At 39.3% G+C, this 25383-nt stretch overlaps 2 protein-coding genes across 3 annotated transcripts in view; one reads left to right on the forward strand and one right to left on the reverse strand.

Annotated features, from left to right (window-relative positions):
- Positions 1–25383, reverse strand: part of veph1 (ventricular zone expressed PH domain-containing 1) — a 70523-nt gene that overhangs the window by 39020 nt on the left and 6120 nt on the right. For both annotated transcript variants that reach the window (XM_061046246.1, XM_061046245.1), the window contains 3 exons: positions 24008–24622; positions 23616–23834; positions 20611–20785 (listed from right to left, as the gene is read on the reverse strand). In XM_061046246.1, coding sequence (XP_060902229.1) covers positions 20611–20785; positions 23616–23834; positions 24008–24145 — 532 coding nt within the window. In that variant the 5' untranslated portion in view covers positions 24146–24622. The remainder of the gene's footprint in view (positions 1–20610; positions 20786–23615; positions 23835–24007; positions 24623–25383) is intronic.
- On the forward strand, positions 7235–14968 carry ptx3a (pentraxin 3, long a). The gene is made up of 4 exons (XM_061046242.1): positions 7235–7570; positions 10587–10746; positions 11065–11501; positions 13863–14968. Exons 1-4 carry the CDS (start codon positions 7432–7434, stop codon positions 14519–14521), a joined length of 1395 nt encoding a protein of 464 aa, XP_060902225.1. The 5' UTR covers positions 7235–7431; the 3' UTR covers positions 14522–14968.

Here is a 25383-nt window from a genome sequence, read left to right on the forward strand (position 1 = left end):
ATGTAAAGTATTTTAGCACCTCTGTTCCGTATTTCAAACAGCTAGGAGGTCATGAAGTGAACCAAAGAGGTTCATAAAATCTTACAACAGAAACTTTTAAAAAAAAGTTTTAAACTACAGGTGATCTACATCCATAAATCACCTTAATCACAGGCTTAATCCTGGAACAGATGACTTGAACTGATCAACCCAAGATACTAAATGTACTGTGCAACTCTGAGCAAAGGCAGAAGAGGAGAAGAAGAGTGTTCACTGGCACTTTTTACATCCCTTCTCTTCTCTTTAATCATAGATCACACTATATAACATCACAAATCATCATAAACGAGACAGAAAGAGTACACCCAAAGACAGAGCCAACTGTTTCCATAAAACTCAGGTTGTAGTTTTATAGATCTGTTCAGAGGAATGTTAAAAGGCAGAAAGACACGAGTCAGTACTGAAACACACAGATTAGGATTTATAGAGCTAACCTGTAACAGTACACTTAAACATACTTAAACACAAAGAACAAGCACACTCAATGTACTGCAATGATTATTATGTTTACTTTCAACAGATGCTTTGTAAAAAACACCAAGTGTGTGTGTGTGTGCGTGTGTGTGTGTGTGTGTGTGTGTGTGTGTGTGTGTGTGTGTGTGTGTGTGTGTGTGTGTGTGTGTGTGTGTGTGTGTGTGTGTGTGTGTTTATGTGTGGTTTCTGACCTTAATGTCATCATTCCACCCAACACCCAACTTGGACTGACTTACAAATTGTGGTAAAAAAAACTTGCTTAGTGACCTTTGTTTTTCCCCCACACAAATGTGACCTTTTTGATGCTTGCTCAGATATTTTCCAAGGAATGTGACAACCTACTGGTCTGTCAAAGTATTGTTATTTTTTTGTGAAGAGGCAGGAAGGAGGGAACATGACAGTTTTATTTTGCAGTGCTGTTTCCAAATGTCACATTAGATTGCTTGTCACAATTTTTATTTTACAAATTTACAACATTAAAATGTCTGGAAAACACTTTAAAAAGGGCCCACTGAAGAAGACACCTATTCCGTGCGAAAGTCTCTGGGGACAGATGTTCAGTGTTCAATGCAGGTACTGCTCTGGTAAAAAGCCTTAGAACTATGATAAAACTACAAACATAAAGTACGCTTACACTTATGGGACCATTGCTAAATAAAAGCAACTAAATTAGATAAAAATCTATGTGGCAGATTTATAATTCATTTAAAATGTTTTACTGAAAGGCAAAGAAAGTTCCCGAGTTAAGCCAAGCCTTATCCTGTTGAAGTCACTTTTAAACTGAGGGACAGGGATAACTGATTATGTTATTATCAGGTTAACTACTCATTATCTTTTGTGTAATTTTTCAGTCTATAAATTGTCAGCACATAGTCATGACAGGTTCTAATCATCTGCCCAACAATTAGTAAAAGTAAAGTCTACAGCCTGCAAGTGACAATGTGGCAGTGAAACAGTTTTGGGTGTTTGTTCTTAAACAAAAATATACCACAAATCTTTTTTTTTTTTTTTACCAGATGATAGCACTAGATAAAAAGCCCAGGGATCAGGGAACGCATAAGTTACAAGAGTGCACCATGTGGGAATCATGATTGGCTGTACCAAATTTTATGACGATCTAGCCAACTGAAGTCATATTATTATCTGGACCAATGATGGACATCTAGACCAACTGACAAACCAACAAATCCAACATGTCATTCATATTTACCGAAATTTCCTCTGGGATTAACCCTCAGGCATCAGTTTAATTTACTACCCTCTTAAGTCACTAAGGACAAAAATGTCCATAGTGATGCATGAGGGTTAATAAAGTATTTCTGATTCTGATATAGATAAGGTGTTTATTTCTTGTTCTTTATTTTTAATATTCTCAAATGAAAATCAAAATGAGGTTGTTTATACAGGACAACGAGGACATATGCCTCAGCTGTAACCAGCTGACAGATGTTTGAATCATTCTTTAAAATTTCTTACAAGTTAATCTCACAACAAGGCAGTCCATTTTAATTGATGTCTTCCTCACACATACTGATTGACCAATGCTGTTGCTGGCAGAGTATTGCTTTTACTATCCCAGCCTCCTCCTTTCAAACCCAAAAGCCTTTGGTTCACCCGTGTACATCAGAGTTTAAGCATTGTAGCATGCTGCTTGGCTAACCCCTGGAGCATCTTTGGATCAAATCCATCAGCACAAAACATGACCATTTTGCAATAAGAGAGAGTTCCTGACTTAATAATTTCCATTTCATGTCGATGACATATAAATAAATATAAACTATCATTGCAGCTCTATTTTCAACAGGACGGGAACATTCCATTCACATGTACCATGTATGTAAGTTGCCAAAACAAACTCCAAAGCACTGAACTCTTATGCAAGGGAGCTTATTCTACAGGACAAAAATGCAGAGATCAGCACAAATGGTATCCAGGGGGATGTTTTATAGCTTTACGACCTAAATGTGATTCTGCAGCTAACAGACATCATCTGTGTATGTCCAGTGTGTCCGCTAAGTCATATATCAAGCTGCTAGAATAACCTCAGGTGGGTGAAGGCAGGTCAAACTGTCAAATCCAAACGTGAGAGGCAGGAGTGAAAAATCTCCCAAAAAGGCTGTATCTTTGGGTCTCTGTAGATTTTTGTTGCATTAGCCACCCCTGCTCTCTTAAACACACTATAAATAATTAAAAGTATTGAGGACCATATGACGTATGACTGTCCAGCTCTGTGGAAATGATCCTGTAAACAGAGTGCAAAGTAACTATTTGCATGAAGACTCAAACATTTTAGATGTTAATCATAAAGTGTACACCATAACAGCAGGACAGATGTGCAAGTCTGATATTTATAGCTCTAACTACTTGTACATGTATACAGTCTCTCCTGCAGAGTTTATCAGTCTGTCCTTTCACCTAGATATGTAAAATAACCCACACACACTGTTCATGTGGGGAAAACTCAACGTCCACTCTGGCATGAAACCTCCTCTTGTTTCACATCCACTTTTTAAGACTATGATGAGTCCCAAGCACACAATTACTCAGCAACTCAATCACTACAGGCTGAGAAGAAGTGAACACATCTGCATGTTTGAAATCATGTTATACTCCCTTGGTTTAAACTCCTTTCATACCTGAATGAATGACTCCTACGTATTATCTTAACATATGCAGTTATTTTTAAAGTATATAACATTGGGAAGGAGAAAAGGTCTGAAACCAATTGACCTGTTTCAAAGCTTAACAACATTTTGCTGAAGTTGAATATTTTATGTCCAACAAGCCATTCCAGGTCTTAGCATGTCCATAAGCATTTAATGAATGTCGTACTTTGTCCTGATTTGGCCTCACAGACATATCAACTGGTGTCATTTTTCCCCAGTAAATAATCTCAGTACCTGACTCACTGTTTTGCCCCTGACCATTGTGTCTTTTAGTTGGATATGACACTATGTGATTATAACAACGGAACATGGCATTTACTGAATTTACAGAGTAAAGTGTCAAAGACCAAGATGCAGTAGATGATACTTGAAACTGACACAACTGTTTCTCTCAGAACATATTTAATGTCACTAGTCATCAATAAGTTTCTTCTTTTGTTTGAATATTTTTCTCCTGTCCTTTTTTGACTTAGTGTTTCAACATAAAGTTCCCCCTGCTGTGCCGATGATACATTTCACAATATTCAGGTTTAAGTAGAAACATCTGATATACAAGTTCATGTTGATAAAACAGGAAGTGGAGACATCGAACGTCTGTGATTAATCATAAATACAGTTTTGGAGTTCTTCAAGGTAACTCCAAAAAGTCTAAAAAAAGACAAAAATCTGAAGAAATTAAGCTCTCATTGAAAATAGTTTGTAATGCTTTCTCCAGAATAAGTCACATTTCTTCAAGAAGCATTCACACTGGCCAAAACACAAGCGTGTATAATAAACATGCACGCACACTGAAGTGATTTCTTTACTGGTCTGTCAGAGAAACACGTCTGATGTGATTCCAGCTGGCTGAAGTCTAGTCTCAGGTGGCAGTTTGGAAAGCAAAATGTGGAAACATTTACTCTGAACATCAACATGGAAACTGCATATACCCCCATGTGTGTTTTCTCTCATTTATTTTTTTAAAATAAATTGCATATTTTTCAGCTTCTCACTTACTTTTTTATGGCAAGGCTTTACATGTTTTCTAACCACAGTCCAGGTACAGGTCCCCATCACAACGCTCTGTTTTAATGACCCATTTTCAGCTATTATTGAATAGCCCTCTTTACAGTTTAGGCCTCTAAGCCAGTAAAAACATATTGTCCCCACTTCACCTAACCAGTATACAGCTTAAAGCAGCTTCCAGTCAAACATCATTGGGTCTAGAGTTTAGAGTCAGCATGTCTCTCACGTCATGTAGTATCAAACTATGACCTTATTTTGGATAATTGTTTTTTCTTTGACTGTCAATATTTTTCACATACTTTCCCCCCCTAATTCCAAGAATTACAGCGCAGTTGCTTTTTGATCCACAGACTGAAATGTGGTATCAATAGAAAGCTCTATGCTTTCATCAGGCTTTCACTGCTTGTTTCTGTGTTTTGAGTTAGAGGACACGGGGGGTGTCCTTCACTGCACCCTCCTCAATGTTTTCTGGACTTAACAATTGACGCCTGAGAGGAGAATGGCCGAGAAGTGTGATAATGTGGCCTTTCAAAAATCTGAACCTTAATGTTGCCAGAGGGGAACAAGCATGTTGACTTTTGAAAAAAACAAAGACTAAGGATAATACAAGAATAAAACTCTATGTTCCACTGACCTGTGTGGTTAAAAGGTTCAAGTCTGACCTTTAATCAAACCAACAAAAATGTCGATAAGTCCTCATGATACACTCTTGAACACATTTCTACACTTTTAACCAAAATAGGTTGAAATTGATGGGAACAGGCTATCATCTAAAATCTGAATTATAGCTTTGAATACCTGTATCCATCATTCTGTTAATAAGTGTACCACAAAATACTGTATTTGTGGATATTGCTGAGCTTTGAGTTTTTGTTTTCAATAGAAAAAATGACTGAGATTTGACTGTATTTGGGGGCTTTTTTGTTACATGTTAAACACTCAATCCATGCTCAAAATAAATACTATTTTATAAGAAGCCCAAATGAATCACTGCCCCTTTTTAAGCCCTTTTATGATAATAAAACCAATCACCTTGAATAAGGTTGAAGTAAAAATGTTTTCTTTGTCAAGAAGTTTTTTTTTAAACACAACTTGTTCACCCTTTGTGTAGCTTTCTGGATGACAAGTCTTCTCCACACAGACAACAAGTGAACAAGTGTGTGTTTCAGTAGGTATTTGAGGGAGAAATCACAATGAAAGAAAGACTGGCAGACAGAAAGATGGAGGGAGGGGAACAACATGAGTGGGAGAGTGGGAAATCCTGAAATCTCATGAGGAAGCTATTATCTCCATCCACTTAAAGAGACAATCACATAATGCACAAGAAATGGAAACACCCACACTCTCATGGCATATAAAAACACATAGGATATACACACTAACATGCACAAACACACACACACACACACACAAACATGGTGAGGCTCACAAATAAATAAATAAACAGAGCAAAGCAGGAGAACAATAAACCCATTTAGAAACCCCCGATGGCTGTGCTCCATTCAAACTTTCCCCAACACAAACACACACACACACACACACACACACACACACACACACACACACATAATCTCTGTATGGGGCAAAAATCAGAAAAGTTTATGTTCCCTGCTTCCTCCTCCTTCCATTACCCTCCCTCTTCTCTTCTCTCTGTGAGTCGCAGGAGCAGCAGTTATATCTGATTACGACACACAGGCTACCTCCAACGACGCATTACTCACCGCCTCGGTTGCAGGCTGAAACACCACTTCTACATTCTATTGTGAGAGCCAAATGTTTTCACAAGGATGGACATTTTGTGAATTATTTGTACACGTCCATCGTTTCTTCAAATGTCCCATATGCTTTAATGTAAGCATATGTATAATGTATAACTTTTATTTAATGAGTGTGGGGTAAAGTTTAGGTTCCAATAAGAGCTTATGCTTGCATTAGCGTTTCAAAAGTTTAGTTTGAGGGTTTTGGGTTTAACTTTTTTTATTACATCTATGCTGTACATTAGTTGTGTGTCTTCTGGGAATAATGTTAAATGTCTCACATCCTAATGCAACAGCTTTGGCGTTTTGATTGATACATTTAATCAAATGAACACAAGCTGAATTTCTTCAATTGCAAATTACACCCTTTATCTTTTATAGTTGGTTAAATGGGCTTAAGGGGACAACACACTGTCACTGGAAATAAATCAAGACAGAGCGAGTGTTGCAAGCTGTCACGTTATCAGTCTTATTTGGAATAGGAAAAAAAAAACGTACAATGATATAATCATTGTAGAGTTTATCAGTCTGTCCTTTCACCTAGATATGTAAAATAACCCACACACACTGTTCATGTGGGGAAAACTCAACGTCCACTCTGGCATGAAACCTCCTCTTGTTTCACATTGGATGAATCATACAGTTCACCGATGACTTACTAACTTACTAACATTGTGTTACTTAACATTTGGGGTGTGTTTCTTCCTACACATGTAGATTGTTCACTATAAGTCTGATTTGTGTTTCTGGCTCTGTCCAGCTTCACTGTCACTGTGTTCCCACAACTCTGCATTTAGAAAGGTGAGATTTAAATAACAAAGAGTAAGGTCTTTTACCTGCTTTTTGTAAAGTGTCTCGAGATAACACTTGTTATGAGTTGACGCTATACAAATAAAGATTGATTTATTGATGGATTGATGGATATCCAAACTTTAGAAATAATGTACAAACCTATCAGTATGAAATTAGAGAAGCAATCAACCATATCTACTCCTAAAAAAAGTATGCTGGGCTAAGGAATACAGTAAATCCAGGGAAAGTTCTGTATGGGAATTCAATTGTGTGGCGTGTGTGTGTGTGTGTGTGTGTGTGTGTGTGTGTGTGTGTGTGTGTGTGGGGGGGGGGGGGGGGCAGCCCCTCCCTCTGGTTGAAAGAGAGCGAGAGGGAGATAGAGAGAGTAAGACAGTGAGTGAGAGAGAGGAAGAGAGAGAAAAAAAGAGAGAGAGAGGGGTGGGTAGTCATTAGGGAGGAGGGACAATACTGTATGGGGGAGTGAGGGCTTGAAAAAGAGAGTGGTGGACCTGCAGCCCGGTAGAACGATAGACAGAAAGAAGCAGCAGAGACAGACCAAACACACACACAGCTAGACTTACTGTTACCTTCACTTTAATATACACACAGACACACAGAAGAGCAGGTAGATAAAGAGCCGACCTGAAGCCTACCAGACACACTCATCTGTCCTCACACTCTCTCACACACTCAGCAGCATGTTTCGCTGGAGGCTCCCCCAGGCAGTGTGCGTGCTGTCGGCATGTGTATGTCTGCTGCTGGCGTACGAGGATGATATTGAGGTCAATTACGCTGACCCCTTCTACAATGAAATCACAGAGGGACAGACGCCAGAACGTAAGTGTTAAATTGTGCATATGTGTGTGTGTGTGTGTGTGTGTGTGTGTTTGTGACTGCTGGAACAAATTATTTATCTGATTAAGATTCTCAGATTTAATTTGATTCTTGGGCGTGAAATTGATTTCTTGTAGAATTATGGCCTGGGGTTGCAAGAGAGGTGAGCTTAGGACATTTGATTCAGTGTCCTGAAAAGTTCAGTCAATAAGAAGTATATTACTGCTGTGAAATGACATACGACACAAAATTAGAACACTTTTGGTCCTGTCCCTCTTGTGTTCTTTGGTTGATGTGATTAGTTTGTGTGATCTTGCTGCTTTTTGTTGCTGATGTTCTTTTGACAGTCATGGCTATATCAGACCCTTACTCTCCATGTTAGATTGAATTTTATTTTATTTTTTTTAACTGAGGACTTTATATTTAATGAGTGGGAATGTCCCTGTTAGAAAAAAAGACAGAAACAGAGAGGGAGACGAGTTAACAAGTAGCACAGTGTATACAGTATACAGACTGTTGGCAGACACAGAGTTCGTGCAGAAGACGAGCAGATCAAAGAATATGCTGAGCCAGAAAATTATAGAGCTCTTTCATCCGCCGACCAGTATCAACACATATTACAGCATGAATGACTGGCCACCGATCACTGCATAACACTACCGCACATAGTCTCTGTCAGCTGATTTGGAAAGTATCGCTTTTTACATAAAAGAGAAAGTGGGAACATGTGGTGGCCTTTTGCATTTGTTTGTTGTTTCAATGCTGGCAGGAGGGATAATTGCAGCAACAACAGGTTTGCTCCAGGCTCAGTAAGCAATGTGATTAAAACTGACGTAAGGCAAAAATTAAGAGTGGCCTCAACAAATAATTAGGAATAGTAAATACCAGCACATGGATTACAGCAGTAAAGGGGAAAATATTGCTTCTGCTTTCCAAAGTGGGAAAAGAAAACGTAAGGGAAGGTACATTTACAGAGCTCCTAATACACTTGCCTGACTATTTAGTAAGTCATAAACTCACTTGTGAGTATGCAGGTGTGCAAAGAAGGTGAAAGGGGGAAGCGTGACGTCAAAGCCTGGAGGAAGATGCAGAATGTCTTAAAGCTACAGTAAACCCAGATAGATGTGCTTTCCGTTTTCCATTAGTTGTTTAGAATTATTGTACATGTGTACAGACTAACATAAACTTAAATAATTCCTCCTAAATAAAACAATTATGACATAAAAGCCACAGCATAAATGGTATTATTATTGACAGAAGTAATTTTTCAGCTTTTAACAAATACAGCTAAAGCAAACTTATAAAGCTAAACAAGCTGCAGGTAAGTGCAGTGGCAGAAATGCTGTAACAAGCCCTAGAAACCAGTAGGTAACTCCCACAGAGGGTCAAGAATCCAAGCTGATGTTGTGAAAGGTCATTTAACACCATACTCACTGCCACATCCATCAAATTACCCGTGGCAGACATGTGCTTTAGTCTGGTTAATCAGAGGGAGCAGAGTGCGTGAACCTTCTGCCTAATTGTCTTTGGGGGGAGACAGCCAAAACAAATCCTGCAGTGCTGTGATAATTCCTCTCTAGAAGAAGTAATCATAGTATAATGAGAGTTTGAGAGGCTCAGCCTCTAATCAAAATAGTGTGTCTGACACATATTTTCCCTCCTGGACTGTTTTACCTCATTCTTTATGTTTCACTTTATTTATGTGTCTCTCCTGCTCACTGCATGTCTTCTCCTTTTCTTTCTGATAAAATACATTTTCCTCTTCCTTCTTTCTTTCTCCTTAATGCATGCTTCCTCTTCCTCTGGTATCTCAAAGGTGTTATTCTAGCACACTTGAACATATTTTTCTCTTTCTGTTTTTCTCATTACAACAATGGCCTTTAGGTTTCTTTCAAACTTAAAGAGATCATAGCATGTCCATCTCAGCTTTACTTCCTGCTTTCCTTCTCTGAAGCCACATCTGCTCTAGCATCTGGTAAATGACTACACTGAAGGAGTAATTCACTTTTTCAGGTCTGCAGATCAGAATAAGATGATAACATGATTTATACTCATTCTCAGAGTCAAATCTGAACATGTGATACACAAATGGATGATAAATTGTCAAGGACTAAGTCTGCAAATTTACTACGAAATTAGATCAATGAAGAGTCTCCTTGTAAATTCAGAACTTGAAATGAGAAAAATCAAATTGTGATTTAGTTTTCTATATTATCTGTAAATGTATCTGTTGTGGGATGGATACAGGCTTATGTTATCCTATCGAAGATTATTGTTCATACATCTGGGTGAATTGAAAACAGGCATGAGCAGGACACTAATAATTCAAAATAATGTTAGTCATGCCCTCGTATAAATTAAGGTACAACAGGCATTAAAGTTGTTAAACAGACGTAGCTAATTGCAACTTACAAATTAATGTTTTTAACTCCCACACATATAAAATCCAAAGGGAGTGACTATTACCCAAATCTAAGTAAATGGTAAATGGAATTGAGATTGCACTTTTCTAGTCTTCTAACTACTCAAAGCGCTTTTTACACCGCATGTCAAATTCACCCATTCACACTACAATCATACACTAATGGCAGAGGCTGATAAGTAAAGTGTCCATCATTCATACACATTCACAAGCCAATGATGCAACAGGGGGAGCAAATTTGGGTTCAGTATCTTGGCCAGGAACACTTCCTGCAAAATGTGACTGCAGGAACCAGGACTTTGATCCCTTGACCTTCCAGTTCACAAACAACCGGCTCTGATCCACAGCCAACTTCTAAGACTGGAAACAAACCAAAAATATATTAACCATGTTGCACAGTCCATTTTTCACATAAGAATAGAAAAAGATGTTTGGCATGCATTTGTGTCAACTCAAAATTGACTTGGCTCAATTTGGTGTGAAGGCAGCCCACAGTGTCAGAATTTGAAGAACTCTCCTCCATCCTTTACATTTATACATTCAGTTAGAAAGCATAACCTTTCCATCTTTTCTCCTTTCTTACATCTATTTCTCCAGCTACACCAAGCTCGACTCCCTGCAGTTCTCCAGACCTGACCAAATGGGACAAACTCTTCTCAATGCTGGAGAACAGTCAGATGAGGGAGAATATGATGCTTCAGTATGCAAATGACATCATCAAGGTGGAGATGGGGTCGCTGCGTGGGGAAATGCTCAGGTTGGTTGGACAAAGGGTAATCTGAGTAATTATGCTTTCATAAGGTGAACGTTTTTTGTAAAAGGATCAGTTCAGATTTTCAAAGACATTTTCCCTATTAAACTATTTAAATTATCAATTGATAATCAAATTGCTGCCAATTTGTTTCTATTCATCACCCTTAGTAACTCAACACATTTTTCAGTTTAATGTACGATCAATTCCCTGATTCAATCCAGTTTGTGTTTACGTTACTGGTAACATGGATTTAGGAGCCTATAAACTGTGGTTCATGTTTCTGAAGATCTAAATGAACTCTTCTGTTGGTTCTTTGGTCAGGTTTATAGCACAGTATGGTGGCTCATGCGGGGTTGCTGTGGAGTCAGCAGGAAGAAGGATGGCCTTGCAGCTGGAGGGCCGCCTTAGAGAAACCGTGGATCGCTTCAAAATCAAAGACCAGATTTCTGCCTCTGCAGGAAATTCTGTTGGGAATTCCGGCCACCTTGAGGGAATGCTACAGCAGCTCCTCTCTGCAGCACGCAGCCAAGCTTCACAACTCGCCAAGTTGGAGATCAGCTGCTTCAGCAGCCCAGGAGCCGGGACGGGGATGAATTCAAAGACAGGATCTCCTTTTACTGAGGGCACAGCTGGGCTTCGAGAGCAAGAGGTAACATCACGAGATGTGACTTTAGACACTGTGCTCGCTGCTCTGCAACAGACCAGAGTGGAGCAGGAGGAGTTGCTGAGGTCATCAAGGCAAAGATACCTTCCCGGAGGTAAGAAATCCATCTTACCATCAGCAGTCTCTGTGTCTGCCTTTACCTGTTGACTTCTGTTTCTCTGTATTTGTCTTCACCTTTCTCAACAGTTCCGCCCAAACAACCTCCCATTTTCAATTTGTATTTGCCTTGACACATTCAGGTCACGCTTCAAGTAAAAGAATGAGACCCCCCCTCTGTCAGGCCTTGCTTCAGAACAACTAATCATGCCGCTTGTGTTCATTCTAAATACCTTTTTCACTTACTCCGGCATGTAGGTCTCTTCAAGTGGCAACCTATCCTTTTTCCTTCACCTAGTAACATTAGTCTCAGTCGTGACAGTCAAGTCAAACATTAAGAAGATGGACAAGTAAGCAGGTTTTAGGCCAGCCCTATAATGTCCATCTTTATCATATTATTCTTGTTTGTCAAACATTTATTACTTCTGTTCAGAGCTGAACAGAAGTTTTGTAAGACTGCCTGCAAGTACAAACTCTTCTCAGTTACAAATCCCAACAGCATGTGGTGTTAGTTAACAAAGCTACTAATGTGGTTTACCCTCCATCCTCAAACTAAACAGTGACTAATTACAATGTAACTTTAGAGAGTAAGTGACTAAGAGTGAATAAAAAGACAACAAAGCTTAATCCATGAAAGGAACCACATGTGTCAGTAAGACAAATTAATTTCCTGGAATTAGTCAAATAAAAGTGGCAAACAAGGATAGGTTACATTACTCATCTAATGCACACACACACACACATATACACACACACACATATATACACACACACACATATACACACACACACACACACACACACACACACACACACACACACACACACACACACACACACACACACACACACACACACACACACACACACACACCAATTCAGTCAAGTAATATAAAGTGGCCTACATACTGAGCACAGGAAGGTTTAATCATAAGCAGGTTGCCACAAACACTACACCAAAGCACCCTGGGAAAGCAGAACCAGATGGAAACCATCATGAACAAACACACTCAGCAGGTTTAAAACATTTCTGTTCATCATTGTTTTTTTTTTTAGTTGCAGAAACCTGAGACTAATGTTACATCAATATTTGGGATTTCTGATTTTAGCAGAGATGAAGTGTGTCTGCTAACTAGAGGAGGGGGGGCGGGGGTGTGTGACTTAGTCCAAAAGAGAAAAAAAAGGACGAGTTCTGGATAATAACAGAGAGCTTTTCTCATCTAAATGTCTCCACACACAAACATAAGCAGTCTATAAGTCTATAAAACCTCCAGCAAAGCCCACTTGCAATAAGATATGTGTACAGTGCAATATTCAATGGAGGCCTACTGTTTATGAAAGGGTTACACTTAACAACCCAAAATGAAAAGATATACCAACAGAAAAAGTGATCTCTTCTCGCAGAGAGAATCAAAAGGGAGTGATTGAGGATGCCTGAATGATGAAAAGGGGGCAAAAGAAGAAGGGGGGAAATTATCAAATGAAGCAGAAAAAACAGTGAACCTGGGACAGGGTGTTCTGTGAGTGCTTTGGTGGGGCAGGAAAAACCTTTGCTCTGATTCATGATCTCATCACCTGACCGACCACTGAACCGTGACTGTTTTATTTAAACTAAATATCCGTTACTAACATTGCCACCTGGTCGCCCTTCATCCATATTTTCAACCAATGACAAGCATCAATGTACTTTGTTGACGTAGGTCCAATCTCCACTGGTATCAGTCAAACTTCAGCTAGACAATTCAACAGACAAAGACAAATTCTTGCAATTTAAGATAACTATATCTTTAAATGTGTTTGACAGTGTTAGAAATGAAGCAATCTGTATTCAAAACTCAGTCATGTTATCGACATTAATTGTGTGTTGAGTACAACAAAGCTTAATTTCAGGTCTACTTATTTTCTCCACTTATAAATTTATCTCATGCTAGACTTAAATCAAAAATACACTTTTGAGGACATCAAATATTGGCAGGCTCAAACTTAAGACTTATACTTTTTTTTCCTGCAAAACAAATCACTAATATTACAAAACACGTAGGAACCTTTAGCATTTCGCTTTTCTACAAGACTTTACACAAAGTCAATCAAGAAGACTGGTAATCAAGCACTGATGCTTTAATCCAGTTTCAAGGGACTTAACCTTAACTTAAACTTTGACTCCTAATGATGTAATCATGCATGTTTGTGCAGGTTCTTTTTCTCTATAATAGATCAATGTTACTCACAAAATAACAGTTTTCGCACAAACAAATGTGTTGCTGTTTAAAACTTCATCTATCCATGTTTATTTATCGACCACAATAATAAATAATAGCAACCTGAAGTTAACGCTGAATACAATCTCCTTGTTTTTTAGGTTGTGAGATGGCTCTCCTCTTCCCCATGCGTTCTCGTCGAATCTACACCTCAGTTTTACCTGAGGTCCCTCTCTCTGTCTCCGCCTTCACAGTCTGCATGTGGGTGAAGCCAACCACTGTCTCCAACAAAACTGTACTCTTGTCTTACGGAAACCGCCGCAACCCATATGAGATTCAGCTACTGCTAGCTCAAACGTCAGCGCTCTTCACCATAGGAGGAGAGGCTCACCTGGTTGAAGCACGGGGCGTTGTCAACACAGGAAGTGCATCGGAATGGATCCATTTGTGCGGGGCTTGGTCGTCCAAGCAGGGTCTGGCATCCCTGTGGGTAGGTGGGAAAAAGGTGGCATCGGTCCCCGGAGTGGCTGAGGGTCATGTCTTACCCGACGGTGGCTCGATGCAGCTGGGTCAGGAAAGGAACGGCTGCTGCCCAATTGCTCAAAACATCGGGATGCCAGGGTTTGAGGCAGGATTCGATCATAAGCTGGCGTTCACAGGGAAAATAACAGGAGTGAACATGTGGGACAGGGTTCTGTCAGAGGAGGAGATTCCCCAGCTGGCTACCAGGGGGGGCCAGGGCTGTGAGCAGAGAGGAAATGTGGTAGCGTGGGGAGTGACGGAGATGGTGCCCCATGGAGGTGCTCAGTTCATCAACTAACATATTCGTTCACTTTTCATGGTAGATGTTGTCATCAGCATCAACAGAGTCATCATCGTCATATCAGCAACATCCCAACAAGCTTTCACGCTAAAACTGAAAAACTGTTTATGTCATCACCCTGTTGATCCATAGTTAAATATCCAATATCCATCCAATAACCATGTTATTTTCAAGACAGTTATATTCTTATGCATCTTGATCTTCAATTTACACATAAACACTAATGCTGCAAGGACTTTAACAGGACATATTCATATGTGAGAAAGCCAATGCTGAGAGAGATTCCTGTAGCCTAACCATTTAAACTGAGGCCTTACAATACACAGAGATCTACTCACACACACACACACACACACACACACACACACACACACACACACACACACACACACACACACACACACACACACACACACACACACACACACACACACACACACACACTGACTTGCCTTCAAGATAATAAAATTTGTATAGTAGCAGAAAAAGTGCTGCATGCAGCATTTACCAAAGATTTGATTAGACTGCAAGAAAGACGAATAGTTTATTGTCAAAGTGAACGACTCTGAGCAGTGATCACCGCAGGCGCTCGTGCAGGGGGAAGAAAGCAAGAGATCTCAGACTGATAAAATGGATTGTCTGGCATTTCTACTCTTTCTGTGGTTCATCCCTAATAAATGCAAAGCCTGTTCAACACAAGTTAACATGAATCAAGAAGACTGGTAATCAAGCACTGATGCTTGAATCCAGTTTCAAGGGACTTAACCGTTGTTATCTAAATTAGGGGTTTACTTTGACTCCTAATGACTCTCCTTTCAAGCATGGTCAACATTCAACTTCCTGAATAGCTCCTGACTGGGTGATTTTTTTTCATTCTTTTAATATATTAATTCCCTTGAATTTGTGAAAGCTTTTTAATAAAAGCAGTTAAAGACCTTATATTTCCAAACTTGTACTTATGAAAGTGTTTACATTCTTATGTATTTGTATGATTTCTGTTTTGTTAGCTCTTGTCAGTAGGTCTTGTATTTTAGGGTAATAATGTGTCGCCTTTTTTGATACTGCTTAGAGTAATATGAGTAAAACAATATTTGTAACATGAGATATGCATTCTTTTTATAAAGAAACTGAGGACAATGTTTACATATTCTTATCTTTGATGAGCTAAGCTGTCTTGTATTATACTGTAAATTCCTTTATTTTTATTCTTGTGAAAGGTGAAACTGAATGTATTTTGTAAATAAATATATTTTGCTTAACAAGACTGGATGAATGGAGCGTGAGGTATGAATAAACACTTCAAGTTATAGAACATACTTGTTGGATGCAGTATTTATTTTTTCATTGTTGGCTAACAGATGCCCTAAATATGATCTCTGATACATTGCTTTCAGTTTTCACTCATATACAAACACATTTGTGCTCACAGGTGGCAGAGTACTTTGTACTTTTTCAGAATGCAGGCCTCCTTATTTGGAGCAATATGCGTTTGGATGTCTTTTGCAGGGATATTCGGACATTCAACCTTCCAACCTGCAGTTAGTGGGCAGCCAGCCAAACTTTTTTTATTACTATTTTACTGTTACATACTTTATTGATACCTGAGGAAAATTCTGGTTTACACTCTATTATTGATTATAATCTCACACACACAGGCGCAAAATACACACATGCACAAACAGGACCTGTGGACATGCATTAATGGAGAGATGTCAGAGTGGGGCTTCTACACACTACTACACAGGAAGCGCACCAGAGCGGTTAGGAGTTTGTTGCCTTGCTCAAGGGCACCCTGGCAGTACTTGGGAAGTGCCCTGGCCGCTCTCCAGCTACCAGACCAACTTCCATATTTTGGGAACCCACCGGTTCCCAACCCAAGTCCCTACAGACTGAGCTTCTTCTGCCCCCTTCTCCAAGGGTTAGATACATTATTCACTTGAATAAAGTGCTTCAATTATTGCAATAATTTAATTTGACTTATCAGAGCTGAGTTTTGTAAAGTGTAATCCTGGAAGTTATTGGAAACCTCTAATGATTGTTTTTTTCAAAGGGACTTGACAGTGAGTTCAGGAAATGGTCCTACTGTAAACATAACATTTGACCTCATGTGTATGCTGCTTAATGTTGGTCAACATGCCATCTTTACATATATTTGAAAAATTTAGACAAACACTTTTCAGGTTGCTGCTGCTAACACATGCTTTCAGTTTACACATCCTGCTAGAGGCCCATTAGTGACATAAAACAGATCTCTCCTGCAGTTACAACCACTGCACAGTCTCCAACTGTGTTACCACCAGGACCTGTTACGAAATGGAAACGCCACCTTTCACACTCACTCTCAAGTAACCCACCTGCTCAAAACCTCTCTCACTCTTAACAAAAGAAGACAGCGTACAGAAAGTACTTGTGTTTCGTAGCAGGGGAGCTTGGAAAGACATAAAACTTTGACAGGTGACACATTCCTAACTTCAGTGCTAACTTAGGATCAGGTTTTACTTAGAGAAGGAGGAACTCTTGGCTCTTAAATCTCTATAGGGCCAAAGCAGAGCCATATGTTTGTGTGTGCAGATATGTGAGTGTGTTGTTGTGTGGATGTGGGTGATATCTGATAATGTCCAAGTCCTGTTGTTTCTAACTATAGCTGGCTATAAAACCTTCTCTCTGGGTCCTGCTGCTGGCTTCCTGTACCTAGTGAACACACACACACACACACACACACGCACACGCACACACACACGCACACGCACACGCACACGCACACGCACACACAACCTAGCTTTTTACAAGTTGAACCAACAGATATACGATTTAAAAAAGCAACACGATTCAAATGGCCTCACATTTTCTTCTACAGAAAGCATAGAACAACCTCAAGGTACAAACTTGAAGTATAAACACACGCATGCATACATGCAAAACCCATCCATTCTGCTAGCTTGTGTAAAAAACACATCACACTCCCACTGTCAACATCTCCTAAACCCCATTACATCAGCTCACTTCCTGAACAGAGGGCTGATGGGAAAAATAGGGATCATCTACTGTTGCAAGCTACGTGTGTGTGTGTGTGTGTGTGTGTGTGTGTGTGTGTGTGCACACTATAAGCATGCTCACGTGTGTAAGTCATGTGTTTATGTTGTGTTGTGTTTATGTTGCGGTAACTGCCAAGACTGAATTAAAAAAACTGCTCGAGGAAACATGCATCTTAAGTCGTTTTAATAAAGCCCTCACTTTCATCCTCTTTCCACTCTCACAATATCTGCCTTTGTGTGTGCGTGTGTGTGTGTGTGTGTGTGTGTGTGTGTGTGTGTGTGTGTGTGTGTGTGTGTGTGTGTGTGTTATATTTAATATGGCTCACTATCAGTTCATCAGCCTCCTTCAAGCTGGATTGCAGCCACTGGAAACTTGAGTGTTATTTGCATATAACATTCTATCTTTCCAATCGTTTCCTTCACTTTCTCCCTCTTTCACACTTAATTTTACATCGCTGGATCTTATTCTATACTAGAAAAAAACAGGGTCCCAAATTGTCTTAATATTTTTTACTTTCGGGCTGTCATTAAACAAATGTTTGGGTTTTTTTTAGGCTGAAAGTTTTGAATCAAAAGGGGAGCACAGTTGAGAAAAGAACAGCATCTCTTAACCTCTTTTCAGAGCCAACAAATCTAAACGTGGGGAAAAAGGATAAGGTTGTTTAGGAAAAAAATAATAATCGTCAGTGTAATGTGTAATTTGTTAATAAAGGTTTAAAAGCTGTTAGAATTACTTATTTCAGGTATTACCTTAGGTAAAGCTTTACTTTTGCTGAATTTAAAATTCAAAGTACAGTTAGAATTGGCTTATACAAAATTATATTTTTCTAAAAATGAATACTGTTCCTTAAGTATAGAAATATCCTAAAATACAGCTATTTGTGTAAGTAAGTGTGGTGGAAGTCAAGGTGTTTCTGTCTTTGGAGTCGACATTTGACAGAAATAAGGGGGCTCACCTCTGAATGCACTTCTGACTAAAACCTTCGTTTGTGTTAACTGGTGCTTGATAAAACAAAAAGAAGCTAATACCAAAATACAAAGTTTGAGTTTCTAGCCCTAGAACTTCCATTCTAAAGTGTCCAGACAGAGCTAAGCTGATTCATGTGCTGAGCGGAGAAAGTGCTCTGTGGGAGCAGCACTGTGGTGGGTACCTCACTTGGTGCTACAGGAGGATATTAGTACCACGTGGTACCAGTAAGTGTGTTTGTGTATTAGTGAAATGATAGCTTAGCAAGTTGGTATTGCAAGAGTTACAATGAAGGAAACACACCTACACGTGCAAATGCATGTTCACACAATCTGTTAAAGTACTATCTATTGGTAAAAATGAAAGTGATCACTATTTTTAAATCTATTTAATCGAGAACCCTTTGTATCAAGGGTTGTCACTCACTTGTAATGAGTGTGTGTGTGATAGAGAGCTTATAGAACTAAATTTTGTGTTTTCATTTCACTCTTGTAATGCGATGTACAAGTGTATGTTTCTCATGTCATAGAGCCCCTTTCGAAATTGAATTTGAGAGTGAGTGTGGGATTGATAAAGAGAGAGAGAGAGAGAGAGAGAAAGAGAGAGAGAGATCTCACTCAGGCAGTCAGTGCTGACTATGACTCTTTAGACACCTGCACTGCACTAATGAGTTAAAAGGTGTAGATATATAAGAGTTAAAAGGGCACATAAATGTTTCAGGGAAAAGCTGTCTTGAACCACAAACCACAGGTCAGCTTTATTCCCCTCGCCGGCCTGAACAGTAAAGATAGGAAGTTGTTGAAAGTACTGATCAGATTAAAGCAAGAAGACAAATTCACCTTCCACTCCTGAAGGATTTCCAGAGCACATTAGTTTTACTTTTAGAGGATATAGAGGATACTTCCTCAGACACTGTAGCTATATTCATAGTCCGGGTTCCTTATGAAACAATTAATAGATAATTCCTTGTAGGGCTGAATAAATGAATGGTAAAGTAAAAGCTATTTTCTCTCTTCCGAATTAACCTTCATGCCTCATTAGAGCGCCATCAGGACAATGACGATTTGCAACCCCTATAATTCCCCATCATTTCCATCCCTTGCCAATGTCAACCATGGCAACATTATTTGCTATGGCTTATTATTATATATATATATGTATATATATATATATATATATATATGAATTATATTATTAAGAATAGACTTTTATTTGTTGATCTCAACAGCAATCCATTCTTCCTGTCAAGAAAACCAGCTTATCCTATTGTCTCAGGTCTGCTAACAGTCCTCCCAGTAGGAGCAAGCTAAATTTATCTCTGCAAGCAAAACCCACAAGTAAACCAGAATAAATACAATAACATGTATTATGACCTTGTTTCAAAATCCTTTAAATTCATATTTTAAGTGGAGCTTTTCTGTAAAGCTCCCAATGTGAGTGTCTGTCTCTATAAAGGCCTCATGCCCACACACACACACACACACACACACACACATTTCCCCAGGTGTGTAAGAAGATCTGTATCTACAGTACAGTAAGTGGGACAGCCGAAACAAAGGAGAAAAGAGATTAATTGTCCTGCAGAGTTCTGGATTTAAAGGGCTCAAAGTTTTCCTAGAATAAACAAGACTCCTTAAAAGGAAGAATATGCCACTCTTTGATCCTGTAGATGTCGCCCTTGAGCACCAGCATCAAACCAAAACAACTCGAGCTGCATTGTTGTGTTAGCATGCTCTTTAGTTTGTATGTAAACTTACATGAAATGACCTTGATCTAAAAACGCTAATAAGCAGTGAGTACAGTATGTTACAGGATATACTTGATTTCTGCTATATTTATGCGTAAAATGTCGCACATTCAGCCTTTAAATTGAACTTTGGTAGTTAAAGAGTTTGCAAAAGTTTAATTAAAAAGTTTCAACGATGCAGAAACACACTTTACTCATCATAGTTCCCTTGTTAACAGCAAAATCCAGCAAAAAATATGCTCACTCAGACACATTTGTGTGCATGCATGTTATTATGTGCATACCATATACGGTATTACTTCATTTTTGTGTATGAATACATGTATGTGTGTCATACCTCCCAGTACGCTGTGTGTTATGGCCTCTGTGTGTTCAGCCAGCAGATCAGCCTTCGCTATAGCAGCCAGGGAGAGATAACTGGACATGTTCCTGCTCAGCTCCTTGTTCCCTCTCTGCAGGAATCGCACCGCTACAGGGACCGCCAGCACCATAACTGATGGGCAGCTGTAGTTCTGATGGGACAAAAGATAAAGGAGGTTTGAGGAGACAGCAGTGGCGACGCATTCAAGGAAAGGAGGAAAACACATTGGCTTTAATTGATAACACTGCAAAACACCTTTTCATATTCACAGTAAGATTTTGTCTGTATTGTAAGGGAGAAGCTAAGTCATATAAACATGTGCATGTATTTATCTTCAGCATCTTTATATCGGTAACTGGGTTATCTGATTTAACATTTAGTCAACCCTTATTTAAAATCATGATTAGATAACACCCTCGAAAATATAAACAAATCAACAAATATAATCAGCAGGGATCCGTTTGATGAAGATCCAGCTCTCCCTTATCCTGAGCTTGTATAATGACAATAAAAAAATCAACTCCCTGTGCTCATAAAAATAGTCTTTATGTTTATTATCTTCAGCTCAGCTCGAAAGGTGTTTGATCTTGGGATACACTGGAGGGCTGAGTTTGAGATTATTTTCCAGCAGAGAGAAATTCTAAGATCAACTTTAGGACAGACTGAAATGTTCACATTGCTTTGTGATTCAACTGTGGAGGGGAGGAACTGCTCTTTGTCGATAAAGACCTGCAGACATTTGTCCCTGTGAACATTTTACAGAAAGAAGATTGAGGAGAAAGGGATTTGAAAGGCTTTAGCACCCTCAACAGGACACACTGAGAGCAAGTCTGTTTGAACCTGCACATACTGTATATTTGTGTGTGTGAGACAAATGGGGGGGAAGTGTTTGATACTGATCCAGCGCCCCAGGTTCTGTTGGTACTGTTCATCTCAAAAACATGGAAAGAGATTGTCCCTTTGTTTCTTTGCTTATTTTAAGCTACAGATGTCTGTTTGGAAAAGGGAGAAAGATGAAGATTTACACTCTTAAAACTCGTCTTGCTGTGATTTACATTTGCTGTAAGAGTGAGAATTCTCCTTTATATTTGTTTCATGGTGTATATTTACTGCATCCATATGACAATACAATCCACAGAGCACTAGAGATGGGTATTTCGTAAGGATTTTATCGATATATTGATATGGATACTGCTTACTGATAACATCTATTAATAATCTTATGAATACTAATCTTCATTATTTGGCATAAAAAATAGACATGACATGAAAGATGTCTAAATGTAAAACATGAATCTCAAGAGAGAATTCAGTTCACTGCTTTAACACCTGAATTAAGTGGTCTGAATTTGACCTAATTCACAAACCTCGCATAAAAGCCAACATGAAATTTCTGCCTAATAACGCATTTATTTTATGCTTATGTTTCAAATGGTAAATGGAGTTGAGCTTGCATAGCTCAAAGCGCTTTTTACAAAGCAGGTCACACCTACCCAGTCACACACTGACAAAAAGTACCAGTTTTTAGCACCCATCCCTCCTGAGCACCCACTATTAATCTCAACCTTCCTTCTCTGATTCTACTCCAGAATACCCTGAATCCAATATGTATTGTTAAGAGTTTTAGAATGCTGTACAGTCCTTCTCTCTCTTTATCTGTCCCACCTACTTCCAACCACATGGTGGCAGTGCAGACAACAAATTCACAAAAACTGGATTATTTCCTAATCAGGATGATCCATCAAACTATTTGGATACAATCACAGGCCCTAATTTGAATAAGAATTGTTTTTCCCAGGGGTGCGTGCCTTCCCAGGTTCCTCGTGTGTGTGTATGCACAGATTTATGTATAATTTCATCTGATGAGGGGAGGCTCTGTAATGTCAGCACTGCACCGATGAAACAGCCCATCTCAAAACAGTTAAGATGCTGTCATAAGTCAGAAATCTGTGTGCACATACATGAGTGTGTGTTGTGCAAATAAAAATAATGCTCCCTTCAGTCTGTTGCTCACTTCTGTACTGTCTGTGGGAGTTTCAGTGGAAGGCCAGGAAGAGTGTCTGTGCATCTGTGGATTCCAAACAGCAAGAAGACAAATAGGATAGGAGAGATCAGAGGAGAGATAAAGATAGTCTGAGGGTAAGACAAGGTATGACAGAACATTGTGAGGCAGGCTAAATAGGTAGAAAGATATCAGGAGAGAAACAGATCAAAGAAGGAAACAGCAACGGAGTGAAGAGAGAGAAGTGCTGCTGGAGTCAGGACATCAGAGCTGGGAGCCGCCGTCAGAGCTGTCAGAACTTTTAGTCTCACCTCAACGTGTGTGTGCGTGCCTTTCATGAAGAATCAGTCTCATTACACTGGTATTAAGCACATTCCTATTCCCAGAGGAAATGGAAAAGGGTGAAAAAAAGTAAAGGAGAGGAAAAGAGAGAGAGTCTCTCTAATTTTAAGCCTTTTCGCACTGGAGGTCTAATGGGAAACGTAGGCAATATTTAAATTTACATTTAAAAGACCCCAGTTCTGATTATATAACTATATTTGATCTTAATAGCATAAATCCACGTTTGGATATGTTTCATGATGGGTGTTAAGATTTATGCCTCACTTTCCACTTCTCTTCCTCCTGCACAGCTGTACACATTGGTCTGCAGTCATTGCTTGATTTAAAGGAATACAACTGTTGAGAAATGCTCTAAACACTCACAGTTTAGACGTATTTTCAGTGGAGTTCATTTCTGCATTTCTGTATACTAGATATTCAAATGAACTCATCATCTGTGAAATAAAACTTGTGCCACACTTGTGCCACTGTGTGGACACATTACACTATGTGAGTACACAGAAAAGTGTCCAAAGGTATATGTAACGGTAAGTACTGTATAGTTTGTGCTTCAGAAAAAAACAAAATTAACTATCAGTTTAATAAAACTTAAAAAAAAAAAAAACATTGTCTAGAGAGTGGGTGAGAATGTTCATACCTGCAGGATACAGCTGGTGATGTCTGAGGCTATCTTGGCATGGGGTGTGTCCTCTGTGTTTTCACCTTGTGGGGTGAGGTTATGTTCCAGGCACGACTCCCAAAGCCCCACCAGCGCCCTGCTGTGTTCCTCAATAGAGCCCGTCTCCCTTATGGCTGTGGTGATCCGTGTTATGCAGATCTCCACCACTGCCTGGTCATTGTCATTGGTCAAATAGTCCTGTCAGCCAGCAGACAGTAAGATAATGCAACATTATGTATACAATGACAAATCAAGGACAAAAAGATGAATTATGGATAAGATGAATAATTCACTAAACTGACAGTTGCCCTCTAACATTTGAATAACAGAATATGTGTGCTGGTCCTGCCTATCTAAACATGTCTACTAACCTGTGAGCAGGAGATGGCCTTGATCTGGTCCAGAGCCTGGGACAGACAGTCTTTGATCTCTGTGTCCTCCAGAGAAAATAGATCGCCTGCTCTAGACAGATCCCTCTGACCCAGCACCCGGCTGAACAGTTGGTGCATCCTTGTCCTGGTTTAGGACTCCTTTCGGACCAGCTAGGACTGGTGCTGCCCAGTTTAAGATCCCTTAATTGAGAATATCCCTTGCATGATGATCCATGAAAAAAAAAACTTTAAAAAAAAGCGTTGCTCTTGGTTTTATAGGACCACTTATAGAATATTCAGTGTCCTCTGCATTGTAAGTAGAAGACTGGAAATTAAAATTTCTCAAATTAAATCATCTTAAAACACAGGCACTATTTAAGGCTTTAGGTCCTTTGAAAGTGCAGAATTGGCAAAATGACCACAAGGAGTCACATTTTTTTTGTAAGAAACATTAGTCGTTTGAATTTTGGTTTATCTCCTCTTCAGTACAGTCCAGGATCAGGTTAGTTGGACAAGCGTTGAAGAGTTTGGCCCAGTGCTTTTCTGGGTCTGCCGGTGGCCTGTTACCATGGAGACAAGGCATATTCTGGAGAAGGCAGACTTTCTACGGCTGTCCTGAAGGAGAGAGTTGGAAAGAGAAAATTAGATGAACTAAATAGAAATACCTGGTGTAATCATACAGTACACAAAATAATGTTATGCCCCAGATAGAGAAGCTGCAGAGGGTTAAACAGGCATTTTTGGGCATGAGACCGATTTGCACAATAGTCACAAAGGGGATGTAAGTCAATCTGATGGGAGTGATTAACATAACTTTAATTACATTCATACATTCTTCCAAAGATTTTATTGAAAATTCACATTCAACTTAAAAAACCTTCAGTTTTCTAAGGGGGACCATTCAAAGGCACATAGAGCAGTAGCATTAAGATAAAAATAAGGAGCAGCAAAAACGTAGACTGAAACCACCCTTCAATATTTCAGTAAAATGTAAGTCTACAGCCAGGTTAGATTTTAGGGTTGTTACGTTTCCATCCCTTTCCCGAAAACTATGTTACACTTTTACATTATTATTTTCTTCTGTTGACCTCTGTAGTAACAGTAAGGATGAGCTAAAATGTAATATTGTAAATGTGAACTAATTGACTCCTTGGCAATGTTTGACAAAGCTGCTACAGACTAGACCAACAACAAAAACTCACACACACACATCCGCTCACACATGCCTGCCTGGGAATGTGTTTCTAGTTCACAGTTGTTTGCTTTAACCGTACAGCCTCAGTGACGTGTTGGGTGACTGTCGGTTGGTGAAGTTCCTTTGCTTGACCAGTGTATTTTAGACCATGTGATCGGTATTTAAATTATAACCCATGTCT

This window comes from Labrus mixtus, chromosome 9 (genome assembly GCF_963584025.1).
Source record: "Labrus mixtus chromosome 9, fLabMix1.1, whole genome shotgun sequence".
Taxonomy (NCBI): Eukaryota; Metazoa; Chordata; class Actinopteri; order Labriformes; family Labridae; genus Labrus; species Labrus mixtus.